The 15489-nt window shown below is 43.4% G+C and overlaps 1 protein-coding gene across 1 annotated transcript; it reads left to right on the top strand.

The window, feature by feature from the left end:
- Nucleotides 1-94: 94 nt before the first annotated feature.
- On the top strand, nucleotides 95-14341 carry LOC115202543 (uncharacterized). Its single transcript, XM_029766668.1, has 7 exons — nucleotides 95-143; nucleotides 3392-3515; nucleotides 4936-5025; nucleotides 5318-5486; nucleotides 8065-8415; nucleotides 8626-9705; nucleotides 13957-14341. Exons 1-7 carry the CDS (start codon nucleotides 95-97, stop codon nucleotides 13999-14001), a joined length of 1908 nt encoding a protein of 635 aa, XP_029622528.1. The 3' UTR covers nucleotides 14002-14341.
- Nucleotides 14342-15489: the final 1148 nt, after the last annotated feature.

Raw genomic sequence — 15489 nt, forward strand, 5'->3', positions numbered from 1 at the left:
GGGTCCAGGTAGTGGATCAGGAGATGACAGATGGGTCCAGGTAGTGGATCAGGAGAGGACAGATGGGTCCAGGTAGTGGATCAGGAGATGACAGATGGGTCCAGGTAGTGGATCAGGAGAGGACAGATGGCAGATGGGTCCAGGTAGTGGATCAGGAGAGGACCGATGACAGATGTGGTGGCAATGACAGAGAACAGATAATAGAAGATAATCAACCAATGGAATCAGATTCTGTACTCTGGGTGATGAGAATCAACCAATGGAATCAGATTCTGTACTCTGGGTGATGAGAATCAACCAATGGAATCAGATTCTGTACTCTGGGTGATGAGAATCAACCAATGGAATCAGATTCTGTACTCTGGGTAAATGTAATTACAGCGTCAGGTATTTATATCCATGCTGGGAAGATGCTGGGAGTGTCCCTCATATTATGGGAATGATATATCACATTTCATCTGTCCAGCAGAGAACACAGTGAAAACATCACAATGTTTGTCAGTTTGGTTTCAGACTTATTTTCTTATTTTACGCCAATCTAAGTTTATCTGTTTATTTGTGGACAGACAGACAGACAGACAGACAGACAGACAGACAGGCAGGCAGGCAGACAGACAGACAGACAGACAGACAGACAGACAGACAGACAGACAGACAGACAGACAGACAGGGGTTATTTAATGGACAGACAGACAGACAGACAGACAGACAGACAGACAGACAGACAGACAGACAGACAGACAGACAGACAGACAGACAGACAGACAGACAGACAGGGGTTATTGAACAGGGAGACAGACAGACAGACTAAACATAATACAGGGGTTATTTAACAGGGAGACAGACAGACAGACAGACAGGGGTTATTTAATGGACAGACAGACAGACAGACAGACAGACAGACAGACAGACAGACAGACAGACAGACAGACAGACAGACAGACAGACAGACAGACAGACAGACAGGGGTTATTGAACAGGGAGACAGACAGACAGACTAAACATAATACAGGGGTTATTTAACGGGGAGACAGACAGACAGACAGACAGACAGGCAGATAGGCAGGCAGACAGACAGACAGACAGGGGTTATTTAATGGACAGACAGACAGACAGACAGACAGACAGACAGACAGACAGACAGACAGACAGACAGACAGACAGACAGACAGACAGACAGACAGACAGACAGACAGACAGGGGTTATTGAACAGGGAGACAGACAGACAGACTAAACATAATACAGGGGTTATTTAACGGGGAGACAGACAGACAGACAGACAGACAGACAGACAGACAGACAGACAGACAGGGGTTATTGAACAGGGAGACAGACAGACAGACTAAACATAATACAGGGGTTATTTAACAGGGAGACAGACAGACAGACTAAACATAATACAGGGGTTATTGAACAGGGAGACAGACAGACAGACAGACAGACAGACAGACAGACAGACAGACAGACAGAGGTTATTTAATGGACAGACAGACAGACAGACAGACAGACAGACAGACAGACAGACAGACAGACAGACAGACAGACAGACAGACAGACAGACAGACAGACAGACAGGGGTTATTTAACGGGGAGACAGACAGACAGACAGGGGTTATTTAATGGACAGACAGACAGACAGACAGACAGACAGACAGACAGACAGACAGACAGACAGACAGACAGACAGACAGACAGGGGTTATTGAACAGGGAGACAGACAGACAGACTAAACATAATACAGGGGTTATTTAACAGGGAGACAGACAGACAGACTAAACATCTCTCCATATCCAGACATAATCAGAGTCAATAAGAAGAGTTCAAACCAGTGTTGTGACACATAGGTCCGTATTATCAGCTCTCAGGAGCCAATGAAACAGCCTCTAGGTGTATGTCACAGGAAGTCTAGATGGCTTAATACAACACCTGTCAGCAGCTTGTCTCCAGATGAATTTGGCTGTAAATCATGATCTGTTTTGTTTTTAATAACCTTTTACTGCAGTGGGTTAAATCAGGGGTCACAGTGTTTCTGGGTAGTCTTAAACAAATCTACTTTCACACAAAGTATACACCTCACACACGAGGTTATGGGCTTAAAGAAGGAAAGGGAAAGGGGGGGATACCTTTACAACTGAATGAATTCAACTGAAATGTGTCTTCCTCATTTAACCCAACTCCTCTGAATCAGAGAGGTGTGGAGGGGGGCTGCCTTAATCGCCATCCACGTCTTCGGCGCCCGGGGAACTGTCTTGTTCAAGCTATAGAGTTAAAATGTATTCCATGTTGAGTTTGCATCCCAATATTACACTTTATATACATCACAGAAGACTGAAATATAACTAAACCGCTTGACATAGAAACACCTGATTTCCGACCCATGGGGCCACTGGGTCATTTGACTGCAGGAAAGAGAGTTTGTATGTATTTCCATGCGAGCCCCGTTGTCACAGTGTGGTATGGAATCAGAAAGACAGATAGGTAAATTACTGACTCAGGTATAGAGGTAGTAGGACTGGTAGAGGTAAGGCCAATGGGGAAGATACACTGAGACAATGGCACTGTTCATCACACACACACACACACACACACACACACACACACACTGGATGACGTGCAACGGAAAATATGAAAATGAGGCCCTGAATCAGTCTCCAACCATTGTCAGAGCTGCTGTGTGTGCTGAGTATAAGATGTGGTGTGTGTCAGCGGTGTCCTGGTGTCTGTTCTTCTAGGATCTGTTTTGAAGCTGTGACAGACACCTTTCATTAAGGACTGAGAAGATGGTGCAGACGGCTGTTACCCACTGTTTCTACCCTGCTCGGACCTGGTGACAGACAGAGAGACAGAGAGACAAAGAGAGACAGAGAGACAGGAGAGAGAAACGAAGTGAAAGGAGAGAGAGACAGAGAGAGAGAGAGAGAGAGAGAGACAGAGACAGAGAGAAAGGAGAGAGAGACAGAGAGAGAGACAGAGAGAAAGGAGAGAGAGACAGAGAGAGAGACAAAGAGAGACAGAGAGAAAGGAGAGAGAAAGGAAAGAGACAGAGACGAGAGAGAAACGAAGTGAAAGGAGAGAGACAGAGAGAAAGGAGAGAGAGACAGAGAAAGGAGAGAAAGACAGAGAGGAAGGAAAGAGATCGAGAAAGGAGAGAGAGACAGAGAGGAAGGAGAGAGACAGAGAGGAAGGAGAAAGAGACAGAGAGTAAGGAGAGAGAAAGGAGAGAGAGACAGAGAACAGGGAGAGAGAGAGACAGAGAGAAAGGAGAGAGAGAGACAGAGAACAGGGAGAGAGAATAGATCAGAGATAGAATAGAACAGAGGACCAGCTGCGTGGACCTTCATATGGAGTCTACAACAGAGGGAGGAGGAGGAGGAGGAGGAGGAGGAGGAGGAAGAGGAGGAGGAGGAGGGCTGAGGGAGCTGGTTCTACAGTGGTTTACAGAGACCCAGGCCCCTCTCATTCTTCTCCATAAAGGAAACTTTCCCGACTGGTTCCAAGGCTTCACCACCAGAAAGTAAGTGCTGTAAACACCTCCAAGGGTGTTACTGTACATGCATAATGAGGAATCCGGATGACTCAGGACAGCAGTGGGAATACATAGAACTGTTTTAGTGTCACTTTTAGCAGATCAGTCTTGAGGTATTTTGAAGGTCTGAAAGCAAATGAAGTTCTCTGTCTACTACTGCGACATGGTTTTTGATGCCTCATTGTTCATTGAGTATAGTAATACATTATACTGTAGATTCATACCACAGCCTCTGAAACAGGCAGAAGGAATGAGCATTTTAGGCTCTTTATCTCAAGTAATTGTCATTAGTCAGTGAATAATGTGTCTAAACATGAGAGGTGCAAGAGAGAAACTGAAGCTAGGTTTCCATCCAATTGGCGACATGTGAATATTCTACAATCCGTATAAAGACCTTCCCCCCACCAGAGCCATCAAATGAACTTGTTGTAGATAAAATGCTGTGCGTAATGATTCCAATGTACCGAATACAAAATACAAGTTAAACGGGTTTCCATCGCATTTAGGGGGCGGCAGGTTAGATCGCTGGGCCAGTAACCGGAAGGTTGCTAGATCGAATCCCCCGAGCTGACAAGGTAAAAATCTGTCGTTCTGTCCCTGAACAAGGCAGTTAACCCACTGTTCCCCGGTAGGCTGTCATTAAAAATAAGAATTTGTTCTTAACTGACTAGTTAAATAAATGATCAACTCTGTTGATGGTTTTCTCACAGAAACATGTGTCCCGCTCTGGTACTGCCATGTGCTGTCGTCTGGAACGCAGGTATAACCTACATAACGAGATTATTATTATTTACACCAGAGACAAGCATCGATCATCACGTCACTCGAATAAGACCGTCGATATTTATTGGAAAGGAACATCGAGCTCATCACCTTCCACCTTCACCACCCTGTGAAGTTCATCAGAATGTATTTCATCTGTAGCCTAACAAATGGCACGCTTTCCCAAACGAGTTGTAGTGGGAGGACCACACACCATAGCATCGCCTGACTCCCAAGTTAACTGCGATTCGATGGTTGTTATATTAATATCTTGCGCATAAAAGGCATTTCCAACAACATTTCTCACATAATACATCTTACTCACACACAACAACAAGACCCCACGTTGTCTAGAGTATTTTGTTTTGTCGACATTTTGAAATTTCACCGAACCTTTTTCTGTTTTTCATTAGGATTTTTTTTTTTATCTGACACGGACTTTACTGGCATAAAAAGGTTGGATGTAAACCTGTTTAGAGAGCGAGAGAGAGAGAGATAAAGAGGGAGAAAGAGAATGAGGGAGAGAGAGATAGGGAGAAAGAGATAAAGAGAGAGATAACAATGTGCTATACAGTATATTAAAGCTAATTTCCCTGTGAAATTAGTGACTCCGTATTTTGTTTTTTACTTCCTCCCTTTCTGTCAGGGAAGCAGAGGAGCAGCTGAGAGATAAGCCTCTGGGATGTTTTCTCATCAGACTCAGTGACAAAGCCATCGGATACATCCTCTCATACAAGTGATTCCTCGTACTGGTTTGGTTACCTAAGACACTTCATAACAAAACATTAAAATATCATTTCATTCCTTTAAAAAAACAAATGTGCAGCATAGCCTACAGTGGGTTGGGAAAGGTTTTAAAGATTGTAATTGCATGTGTTTTTTTCAGAAGCTTACGTTCAATAGAAGGAATAAACAGGAAGCCTATTTAGATTGTTCACACACTGTTACGCCAAAACAAGGTCTGTAGTCAGTATTGTATCTTCTCATGCCGTCACATCTCACTTCACTAACCCTGTATTCTTCCTCAGAGGACAAGACCGCTGCCGCCATTTTGTGATCAACCAGGACCAAGCTGGGCTGTTCATTATCTCCGGGGACGACCAGCCTCACCACAGCCTCACAGAACTGATAGAGCACTACAGAGTCCATCCCATCCAGCCCTTTGGAGAGTCCCTCACCTCTACATACTGTTGTCAGGTAGGAGAACCAATAACATTACAGAGTCCCTCACCTCTACATACTGTTGTCAGGTAGGAGAACCAATAACATTACAGAGTCCCTCACCTCTACATACTGTTGTCAGGTAGGAGAACCAATAACATTACAGAGTCCCTCACCTCTACATACTGTCGTCAGGTAGGAGAACCAATAACATTACAGGTTCTCTCACCTCTACATACTGTTGTCAGGTAGGAGAACCAATAGCATTACAGAGTCCCTCACCTCAACATACTGTTGTCAGGTAGGAGAACCAATAACATTACAGAGTCCCTCACCTTTACATACTGTTGTCAGGTAGGAGAACCAATAACATTACAGAGTCCCTCACATTTACATACTGTTGTCGGGTAGGAGAACCAATAACATTACAGAGTCCCTCACCTCTACATACTGTCGCCGGGTAGGAGAACCAATAACATTACAGAGTCCCTCACCTCTACATACTGTCGTCAGGTAGGAGAACCAATAACATTACAGAGTCCCTCACCTCTACATACTGTCGTCAGGTAGGAGAACCAATAACATTACAGAGTCCCTCACCTCTACATACTGTCGTCGGGTAGGAGAACCAATAACATAACAGAGTCCCTCACCTCTACATACTGTCGTCAGGTAGGAGAACCAATAGCATTACAGAGTCCCTCACAGTTGGGAAAACGTTGGTTAAAATGTAACCTTGTCTGATAGACGAAGCCTACAGTGAGGGAAAAAAGTATTTGATCCCCTGCTGATTTTGTACGTTTGCCCACTGACAAATAAATGATCAGTCTATAATTTTAATGGTAAGTTTATTTGAACAGTGAGAGACAGAATAACAACAAAAAATTCCAGAAAAACGCATGTCAAAAATGTTATAAATTGATTTGCATTTTAATGAGGGAAATAAGTATTTGACCCCTCTGCAAAACATGACTTAGTACTTGGTGGCAAAACCCTCGTTGGCAATCAGTGGTCAGACGTTTCTTGTAGTTGGCCACCAGGTTTGCACACATTTCAGGAGGGATTTTATCCCACTCCTCTTTGCAGATCTTCTCCAAGTCATTAAGGTTTCGAGGCTGACGTTTGGCAACTCAAACCTTCAGCTCCCTCCACAGATTTTATATGGGATTAAGGTCTGGAGACTGGCTAGGCCACTCCAGGACCTTAATGTGCTTCTTCTTGAGCCACTCTTTTGTTGCCTTGGCCGTGTGTTTTGGGTCATTGTCATGCTGGAATACCCATCCACGACCCATTTTCAATGCCCTGGCTGAGGGAAGGAGGTTATCACCCAAGATTTGACGGTACATGGCCCCGTCCATCGTCCCTTTGATGCAGTGAAGTTGTCCTGTCCCCTTAGCAGAAAAACACCCCCAAAGCATAATGTTTCCACCTCCATGTTTGATGGTGGGGATGGTGTTCTTGGGGTCATAGGCAGCATTCCTCCTCCTCCAAACATGGTGAGTTGAGTTGATGCCAAAGAGCTCCATTTTGGTCTCATCTGACCACAACAATTTCACCAGTTGTCCTCTGAATCATTCAGATGTTCATTGGCAAACTTCTTGAGCAGGGGGACCTTGCGGGCGCTGCAGGATTTCAGTCCTTCACGGCGTAGTGTGTTACCAATTGTTTTCTTGGTGACTATGGTCCCAGCTGTCTTGAGATCTTTGACAAGATCCTCCCGTGTAGTTCTGGGCTGATTCCTCACTGTTCTCATGATCATTGCAACTCCACGAGGTGAGATCTTGCATGGAGCCCCAGGCCGAGGGAGATTGACAGTTCTCTCCATTTGCGAATAATTGCACCAACTGTTGTCACCTTCTCACCAAGCTGCTTGGCGATGGTCTTGTAGCCCATTCCAGCCTTGTGTAGGTCTACAATCTTGTCCCTGACATCCTTGGAGTGCTCTTTGGTCTTGGCCATGGTGGAGAGTTTGGAATCTGATTGGTTGATTGCTTCTGTGGACAGGTGTCTTTTAAACAGGTAACAAACTGAGATTAGGGAGTGCCCTTTAAGAGTGTGCTCCTAATCTCAGCTCGTTACCTGTATAAAAGACACCATGGAGCCAGAAATCTTTCTGATTGAGAGGGGTCAAATACTTATTTCCCCTCATTAAAATGCAAATCAATTTATAACATTTTTGACATGCGTTTTTCTGGATTTTTTTGTTGTTATTCTGTCTCTCTCTGTTCAAATAAACCTACCATTAAAATTATAGACTGATCATTTCTTTGTCAGTGGGCAAACGTACAAAATCAGCAGGGGATCAAATACTTTTTTCCCTCACTGTATGGTGCCCGTTGTGTTGCAGTCTATCTGTGGTCTGTGTTGTATCTTCTCATGCCATCCCAGTCTATCTGTGTTGTATCTTCTCATGCCATCCCAGTCTATCTGTGTTGTATCTTCTCATGCCATCCCAGTCTATCTGTGTTGTATCTTCTCATGCCATCCCAGTCTATCTGTGTTGTATCTTCTCATGCCATCCCAGTCTATCTGTGTTGTATCTTCTCATGCCATCCCAGTCTATCTGTGTTGTATCTTCTCATGCTATTGCAGTCTATCTGTGTTCTGTGTTTAGTCAAGCTCAGGAGAGCTGTATGATGTGGTGCAGTTTGAGGCCAAAGAGAAGACCGGTGGGGTCAATGTCCGAGCCCTGAGAAGTTACTGGGACCAGCAGAACGAACAGAAGAATGACCAACACCAACAAAATGACCTTCAAAAAGACCCACGGAATGACCCACGGAATGACCCACGGAATGAGCAGCACCAATGGAATGACCTTCAAAAAGACCCACGGAATGAGCAGCACCAATGGAATGACCTGCCGCCAACTAGGCAGCCCCCTGCAGTGCCACCCGTGCTGCCACCCAAAATCAACAACAGGAAGTTGACATCAACAGTATCCATTGGCAGGAAGTCCCTCCCACAGGTACAGTAGGCTAGCCGCTACGATGGCTGAAGTCAGGTTATAAGCGGTAATGTAATGACATGTTATTACCCGACAGGGTCGTGACCTGTAGTGTAGGAAACATTTCCACTGGTATTAGTTCATCTTCAGGTGATCTTTAACCTCAGCACATTTCATACAGAAATATTGTATGACTTAAACCCCAATGTATTTCCTGTGTTTTGTCTTTAGCAAGCAGTACCTCCAGTACCAAGGCGAGGCCCACCTCTGACCCACTCTCTGAGTGGAACCTTGTCTGAAATACACCATGACCAAACCAAGACCAAATCTCACAATCAAACCCAATACACAGAAATACATTCTAACCAGAACAAGACCAAATCTCACAGTCAAACCCAATACGCAGAAATACATTCTAACCAGAACAAGACCAAATCTCACAGTCAAACCCAATACGCAGAAATACATTCTAACCAGAACAAGACCAAATCTCACAGTCAAACCCAATACGCAGAAATACATTCTAACCACAACAAGACCAAATCTCACAGTCAAACCCAATACGCAGAAATACACCATGACCAAACCAAGACCAAATCTCACAGTCAAACCCAATACGCAGAAATACATACTAACCAGAACAAAGTGGAGAGACTGGCCAGTACTGGGAGTCTGAACCAGAGGAGAAGTACCGGCCCCTGGTCCTTCAATAACACCTCCACAGCAGCAGGAGGAGTCATGTACTCTGAGCTGACCCTGCCAGATGGACGGAGCCGCTCTCTACCCCGCCTGGACGACACCACGGAGGAGGAGGAGGAGGAGGAGGAGGAGGGGTACTCCAACAGGATAACCAGCCCCTGCTTCCCCCACACCTCTCACTCCCCCAATCCCCCCAAGAGGGTCACCTGCCACGCCTACTCTCTTCAGGACCCCAGGGAAAGCCCCCAGCCACAGATCCACGGTGGACCACACAGCCTGGATCAGCTGAGCACCAATCCACTGTACCAGGCCTCTGTTGGGCTTGGTGAGGGCCAGGACACCCCCTGGAAGGGACTGCAGAAGCAGAGAGAAGGGGACCGTGGCAGGAGCCCTAACCCCCAGGACCAGACTCCCCAGCAGGAGGAGAGTATGTATGCAGAGGTTCCAGAGGGGCCATCTCATCCCCGTCATCTGATTACAGACAACACCTATGAGCAGATCCCAGGGGACGGTGGCCTGAAGGGGACACAAAGCACCGCCACAGACCAGGAGGGAAACACCTATGAGATGCTGGAGGGCCTGAAGTCCAAGGAGTCTACTTGGGGCAAAAAGGTAAAGAACTACTGAAATACTCCTTGAGTATCTAGATACACAAAATGATCATCACGATGTTATGAAAATGAAATGATTCTTACATAAATACATACAGTCCAGGTAACTGGCAAAATAAAGGAAAACACTTGAGTAAATGAGGGATTCAAAGTATATTGAAAGCAGCAGGTGCTTCCACACAGGTGTGATTCCTGAGTTAATTAGCAATTAACATCCCATCATGCTTAGGGTCATGTATAAAAATGCCCAACATTCCATTATTATGGTTACCATGGATAGAAGAAGAGATCTCAGTGACTTTCGGATCTCAGTGACTCTCAAAAGGAGCATAAGGGGTTTAAAGGTGTGTGTGTGTGTGTGTGTGTGTGTGTGTGTGTGTCAGTCACCAGATCTCAACCCAATTGAACACTTATGGGAGATTCTGGAGTGGTGCCTGAGACAGCGTTTTCCACCATCAACAAAACACCAAATGATGGAGTTTCTTGTGGAAGACTGGTGTCTCATCCCTCCAATAGAGTTCCAGACACTTGTAGAATCTATGACAAGGTGCATTGAAGCCGTTCTGGCAGCCCGCTCTATTGGGAAACTTTATGTTGGTACTTCTTATATTTTGGCAGTAACCTGTAAATACCGACTATATATATATATATATATATATAGTACCATTCCAAAGTTTGGACCCACCTACTCATTCAAGGATTTTTCTTTATTTTTAATATTTTCTACATTGTAGAATAATAGTGAAGACATCAAAACTATGAAATAACACATATGGAATCATGTAGTAACCAAAAAAGTGTTAAACAAATATTATATTTGAAATTCTTCAAAGCAGCCACCCTTTGCCTTGCTGACATATTTGCACACTCTTGGCATTCTCTCAACCAGCTTCATGAGGAATGCTTTTCCAAAGGTCTTGAAGGAGATCCCACATATGCTGAGCACTTGCTGGCTGCTTTTCCTTCACTCTGCAGTTTTTCTTTCTTTTTAATATTTTCTACATTGTAGAATAATAGTGAAGACATCAACACTATAAAATAACACATATGGAATCATGTAGTAACCAAAAAAGTGTTAACCTGTTTGGGCTAGGGGGCAGTATTGAGAATTTTGGAAAAAATATGTGCCCATTTTTAACTGCCTCCTACACCAACTCAGAAGCTAGAATATACATATTATTGTTCAGGTTTGGATAGAAAACACCCTAAAGTTTCTAAAACTGTTTGAATGGTGTCTGTGAGTATAACAGAACTCCTATGGCAGGCAAAAATCTGAGAAGGTTTCATGCAGGAAGTGGCCTGTCTGACAAGGAGTCGTTCTTCTTGCCTCTGTTTATTGAAGAGTAAGGATCTTAGCTGTAACGTGACAATTCCTAGGGCTCCAATAGGCTCTCAGAGCCCGGGAAAAACAGGAACGATGACGAGGCAGCCTCAGGCTGAAACAGATTATCGCCTTTTCCAAGTGTCCCATTAGGTGACAATGCAATGAGGCGCGTGCGCGATTCGCCCCCGTGGAGAAATTTCATTCGGCTGTTTAGCTTATTGCAGATTCCCGGTCGGAATATTATCGCTTTTCTACGAGATAAATGGCATAAAAATTGATTTTAAACAGCGGTTGACATGCTTCGAAGTACGGTAATGGAGTATTTAGAATTTTTTTGTCACGCCATGCGCCATGCTCGTGACCGTGATTTAGTATTCTGATAGTGTCTAGAACGCATGAACAAAACGTGGCTGATGGAACATAACGATGGATTATTTGGGACCAAACCTACATTTGTTATTGAAGTACAAGTCCTGGGAGTGCATTCTGACGAAGAACAGGAAAGGTAATAACATTTTTCTTATAGGAAATGTGATTTTGGTGAAGGCTAATCTTGACGGGTGTCTAAATAGCTAGCCCGTGATGGCTGGGCTATGTACTTAGAATATTGAAAAATGTGCTTCATCCGAAAAGCTATTTTAAAATCGGACATATCGAGTGCATAGAGGAGTAATGTATCTATAATTCTTAAAATAATTGTTATGCTTTTTGTGAACGTTTATCGTGAGTAATTTAGCAAACTGTTAGTAAATTCCCCGGAAGTTTGCGGGGGGTATGCTTTTTCTGAACGTCACATGCTAATGTAAAAAGCTGGTTTTTGATATAAATATGAACTTGATTGAACAGACATGCATGTATTGTATAACATAATGTCCTAGGTGTGTCATCTGATAAAGATCATAAAAGGTTAGTGCTGCATTTAGCTGTGATTTGGGTTTTTGTGACATCATATGCTAGCTTGAAAAATGGGTGTCTGATTATTTCTGGCTGGGCACTCTCCTGACATAATCTAATGTTTTGCTTTCGTTGTAAAGCCTTTTTGAAATCGGACAGTGTGGTTAGATTAACGAGAGTCTTGTCTTTAAATAGCTGTAAAATAGTCATATGTTTGAGAAATTGAAGTAATAGTATTTCAAACGTTTCAAAAATCGCGCCACTGGATTTAAGTGGCTGTTACGCAGGTGGGACGAATTCGTCCCACCTGCGCCAGAGAGGTTAAACAAATCAAGAATATATTTGAGATTTGAGATTTTTCAAAGTAGCCACCCTTTGCCTTGATGACAACTTTGCACACTCTTGGCATTCTCTCAACCAGCTTCATGAGGTAGTCACCTGGAATGCATTTCAATTAACAGGTGTGCCTTGATGAAAGTTAATTTGTGGAATTTCTTTCCTTCTTAATGTGTTTGAGCCAATCAGTTGTGTTGTGACAAAGTATGGGTGTTAAACAGAAGATCGTCTTATTTGGTAAAAGACCAAGTCCATATTATGACAAGAACAGCTCAAATAAGCAAAGAGAAACGACAGTCCATCATTACTTTAAGACATGAAGGTCAGTCAATCCGGAAGATTTCAAGGACTTTGAACATTTCTTCAAGTGCAGTCACAAAAACCTTCAAGCTCTATGATGAAACTGGCTCTCATGAGGACCGCCATAGGAAGGAAGACCCAGAGTTACCTCTGCTGCAGAGGATAAGTTAATCAGAGTTAACTGCACCTCAGATTGCAGCCCAAATAAATGCTTCAAATCAAATCAAATCATGTTTTAATTGGTCACATACACATGTTTAGCAGATATTATTGTGGGTGTAGCGAAATGCTTGTGTTTCTAGCTCCAACAGTGGAGTAATATCTAACTAGTAATATCTAACAATTTCACAACATATAGCCAATACACACAAATCTAAGTAAAGGAATGGAATTAAGAATATATAAATCTATGGACGAGCAATGGCAGAGCGGCATAGACTAAGATACAGTATAATACAGTTGAAGTAACAGACACATCTCAACATCAACTGAATCAGGCCTTGATGGTCGAATTGCTGCAAAGAAACCTCTACTAAAGGATACCAATAAGAAGAAGAGACATGCTTGGGCCAAGAAACACAGGCAATGGACATTAGACCGGTGGAAATCTGTCCTTTGGTCTGATGAGTCCAAATTTGAGATTTTTGGTTTCAACTGCCGTGTCTTTGTGAGACGCTGAGTAGGTGAACAGATGATCTCCGCATGTGTGGTTCCCATGTGTGAAGCATGGAGGAGGAGGTGTGATGGTGTGGGATACTTTGCTGGTGACACTGTCAGTGATATTTATTTAGAATTCAAGGCACACTTAACCAGTATGGCTACCACAGTATTCTGCAGCTATACGCCATCCCATATGGTTTGCGCTTAGTGGGACTATCATTTGTTTTTCAACAGGACAATGACCCAACACACCTCCAGGCTGTGTAAGGGCTATTTGACCAAGAAGGATAGTGATGGAGTGCTGCATCAGATGACCTGGCCTCCACAATCACCCGACCTCAACCCAATTGAGATGGTTTGGGATGAGTTGGACTGCAGAGTGAAGGAAAAGCAGCCAACAAGTGCTCAGCATATGTGGGATCTCCTTCAAGACCGTTTGAAAAGCATTCCTCATGAAGCTGGTTGAGAGAATGCCAAGAGTGTGCAAATATGTCAGCAAGGCAAAGGGTGGCTGCTTTGAAGAATTTCAAATATAATATTTGTTTAACACTTTTCTGGTTACAACATGATTCCATATGTGTTATTTCATCATTTTGATGTCTTCACTATTATTCTACAATGTAGTAAAAATAAAGAAAAACCCTTGAATGAGTAGGTGTGTCCAACCTTTTGACTGGTACTGTATATACCCACACTGTATATGATAAAATATATTCTATTGATTCTGTTGCTATGCAGAATATCACATGGAGAAAATTATTCCCTGAATACAAGAAGAAATAGCAGCACCCTGCAGATTCAGCAACAAACCAACCAGCACGATGCAGATTAAGCAACAAACCAACCAGGACCCTGCAGATACAGCAACAAACCAACCAGCACCCTGCAGATTCAGCAACAAACCAATCAGCACCCTGCAGATTCAGCAACAAACCAATCAGCACCCTGCAGATTCAGCAACAAACCAACCAGCACCCTGCAGATTCAGCAACAAACCTACCAGCAGGAAGACAATTATTTGATCAATGTTATTGTATTTAGGAAATGTGTGGACTTGTGTTATCTCTGTGTTAAATGTGTTTTATTAGCAAATATAAATGAAATGCATTTTTCCTTATCTCCTCATTGATTGTACTTGGAAATTGAAACTCAAGCTGTATTGAGCAGAGCGAGAGCGAGAGCGAGAGAGAGAGAGAGAAACTAGTGAAGCTATACACTGAGTGTACAAAACGTTATTTAGTTGCACCCCCTTTTGCCCTCATAACAGCCTCAATTCGTCGGGGCAGGGACTCTACATTTTTACATTTTAGTCATTTAGCAGACGCACTTATCCAGAGCGACTTACAGTAGTGAATGCATACATTTCATACAATTTCATACATTTTTTTTCTTCTGTGCTGGCCCCCCGTGGGAATCAAACCCACAACCGTGGCATTGCAAACACCATGCTCTACCAACTGAGCTACAGGGAAGGCTGACTCTACAAGGTGTTGAAAGCGTTCCACAGGGATGCTGGCCCATGTTGACTCCAAGGCTTCCCACAGTTGTGTCAAGTTGGCTGGATGTCTTTTGGGTGGTGGACCATTCTTGATACACACAGGGAAACTGTTGAGCTTGAAAAACCCAGCATCGTTGCAGGTCTTGACACACTCAAACTGGTGCGCTTGGCACCTACTACCATACCCCGTTCAAAGGCACTTAAATATTTTGTCTTGCCGATTCACCCTCTGAGTCACACATATACAATCCATGTCTCAATTGTGTCAAAGCTTAAAAATCCTTCTTTAAACTGTCTCCTCCCTTTCACGTAAGACTGTCTGAAGTGGATTTAACAAGTGGCATCAAAAAGGATCATAGCTTTCACCTGGATTCACCTGGTCAGTCTATGTCACAGTAGTATGTATGGAGGGTCTATGGAAGGTCTATGGAGGGTCTATGGATGGTTGATGTATTCTGAGAGTTCAGATGTTAGACTATTATATAATACTACTTCCTCTTTATGGAATCTCTCTATACTGTATAATACTACTTCCTCTTTATGGAAGCTCTCTGTACTGTATAATACTACTTCCTCTTTATGGAATCTCTCTATACTGTATAATACTACTTCCTCTTTATGGAACCTCTCTATACTCTATAATACTACTTCCTCTTTATGGAACCTCTCTATACTCTATAATACTACTTCCTCTTTATGGAACCTCTCTATACTCTATAATACTACTTCCTCTTTATGGAAGCTCTCTATACTGTACAATACTACTTCCTCTT

The sequence above is a fragment of the Salmo trutta genome, chromosome 12 (assembly GCF_901001165.1).
Source record: "Salmo trutta chromosome 12, fSalTru1.1, whole genome shotgun sequence".
NCBI classification, from domain to species: domain Eukaryota; kingdom Metazoa; phylum Chordata; class Actinopteri; order Salmoniformes; family Salmonidae; genus Salmo; species Salmo trutta.

Bases quoted from the DNA above. Each gene is read 5' to 3' on its own strand.
- LOC115202543 (XM_029766668.1), top strand. From the start codon at position 95: ATGGGTCCAGGTAGTGGATCAGGAGAGGACAGATGGCAGATGGGTCCA. The intron at 5,487-8,064 runs GTAGGAGAACCA...TTCTGTGTTTAG, and splicing joins CCTCTACATACTGTTGTCAG to TCAAGCTCAGGAGAGCTGTA. The intron at 8,416-8,625 runs GTACAGTAGGCT...TTTTGTCTTTAG, and splicing joins GCAGGAAGTCCCTCCCACAG to CAAGCAGTACCTCCAGTACC.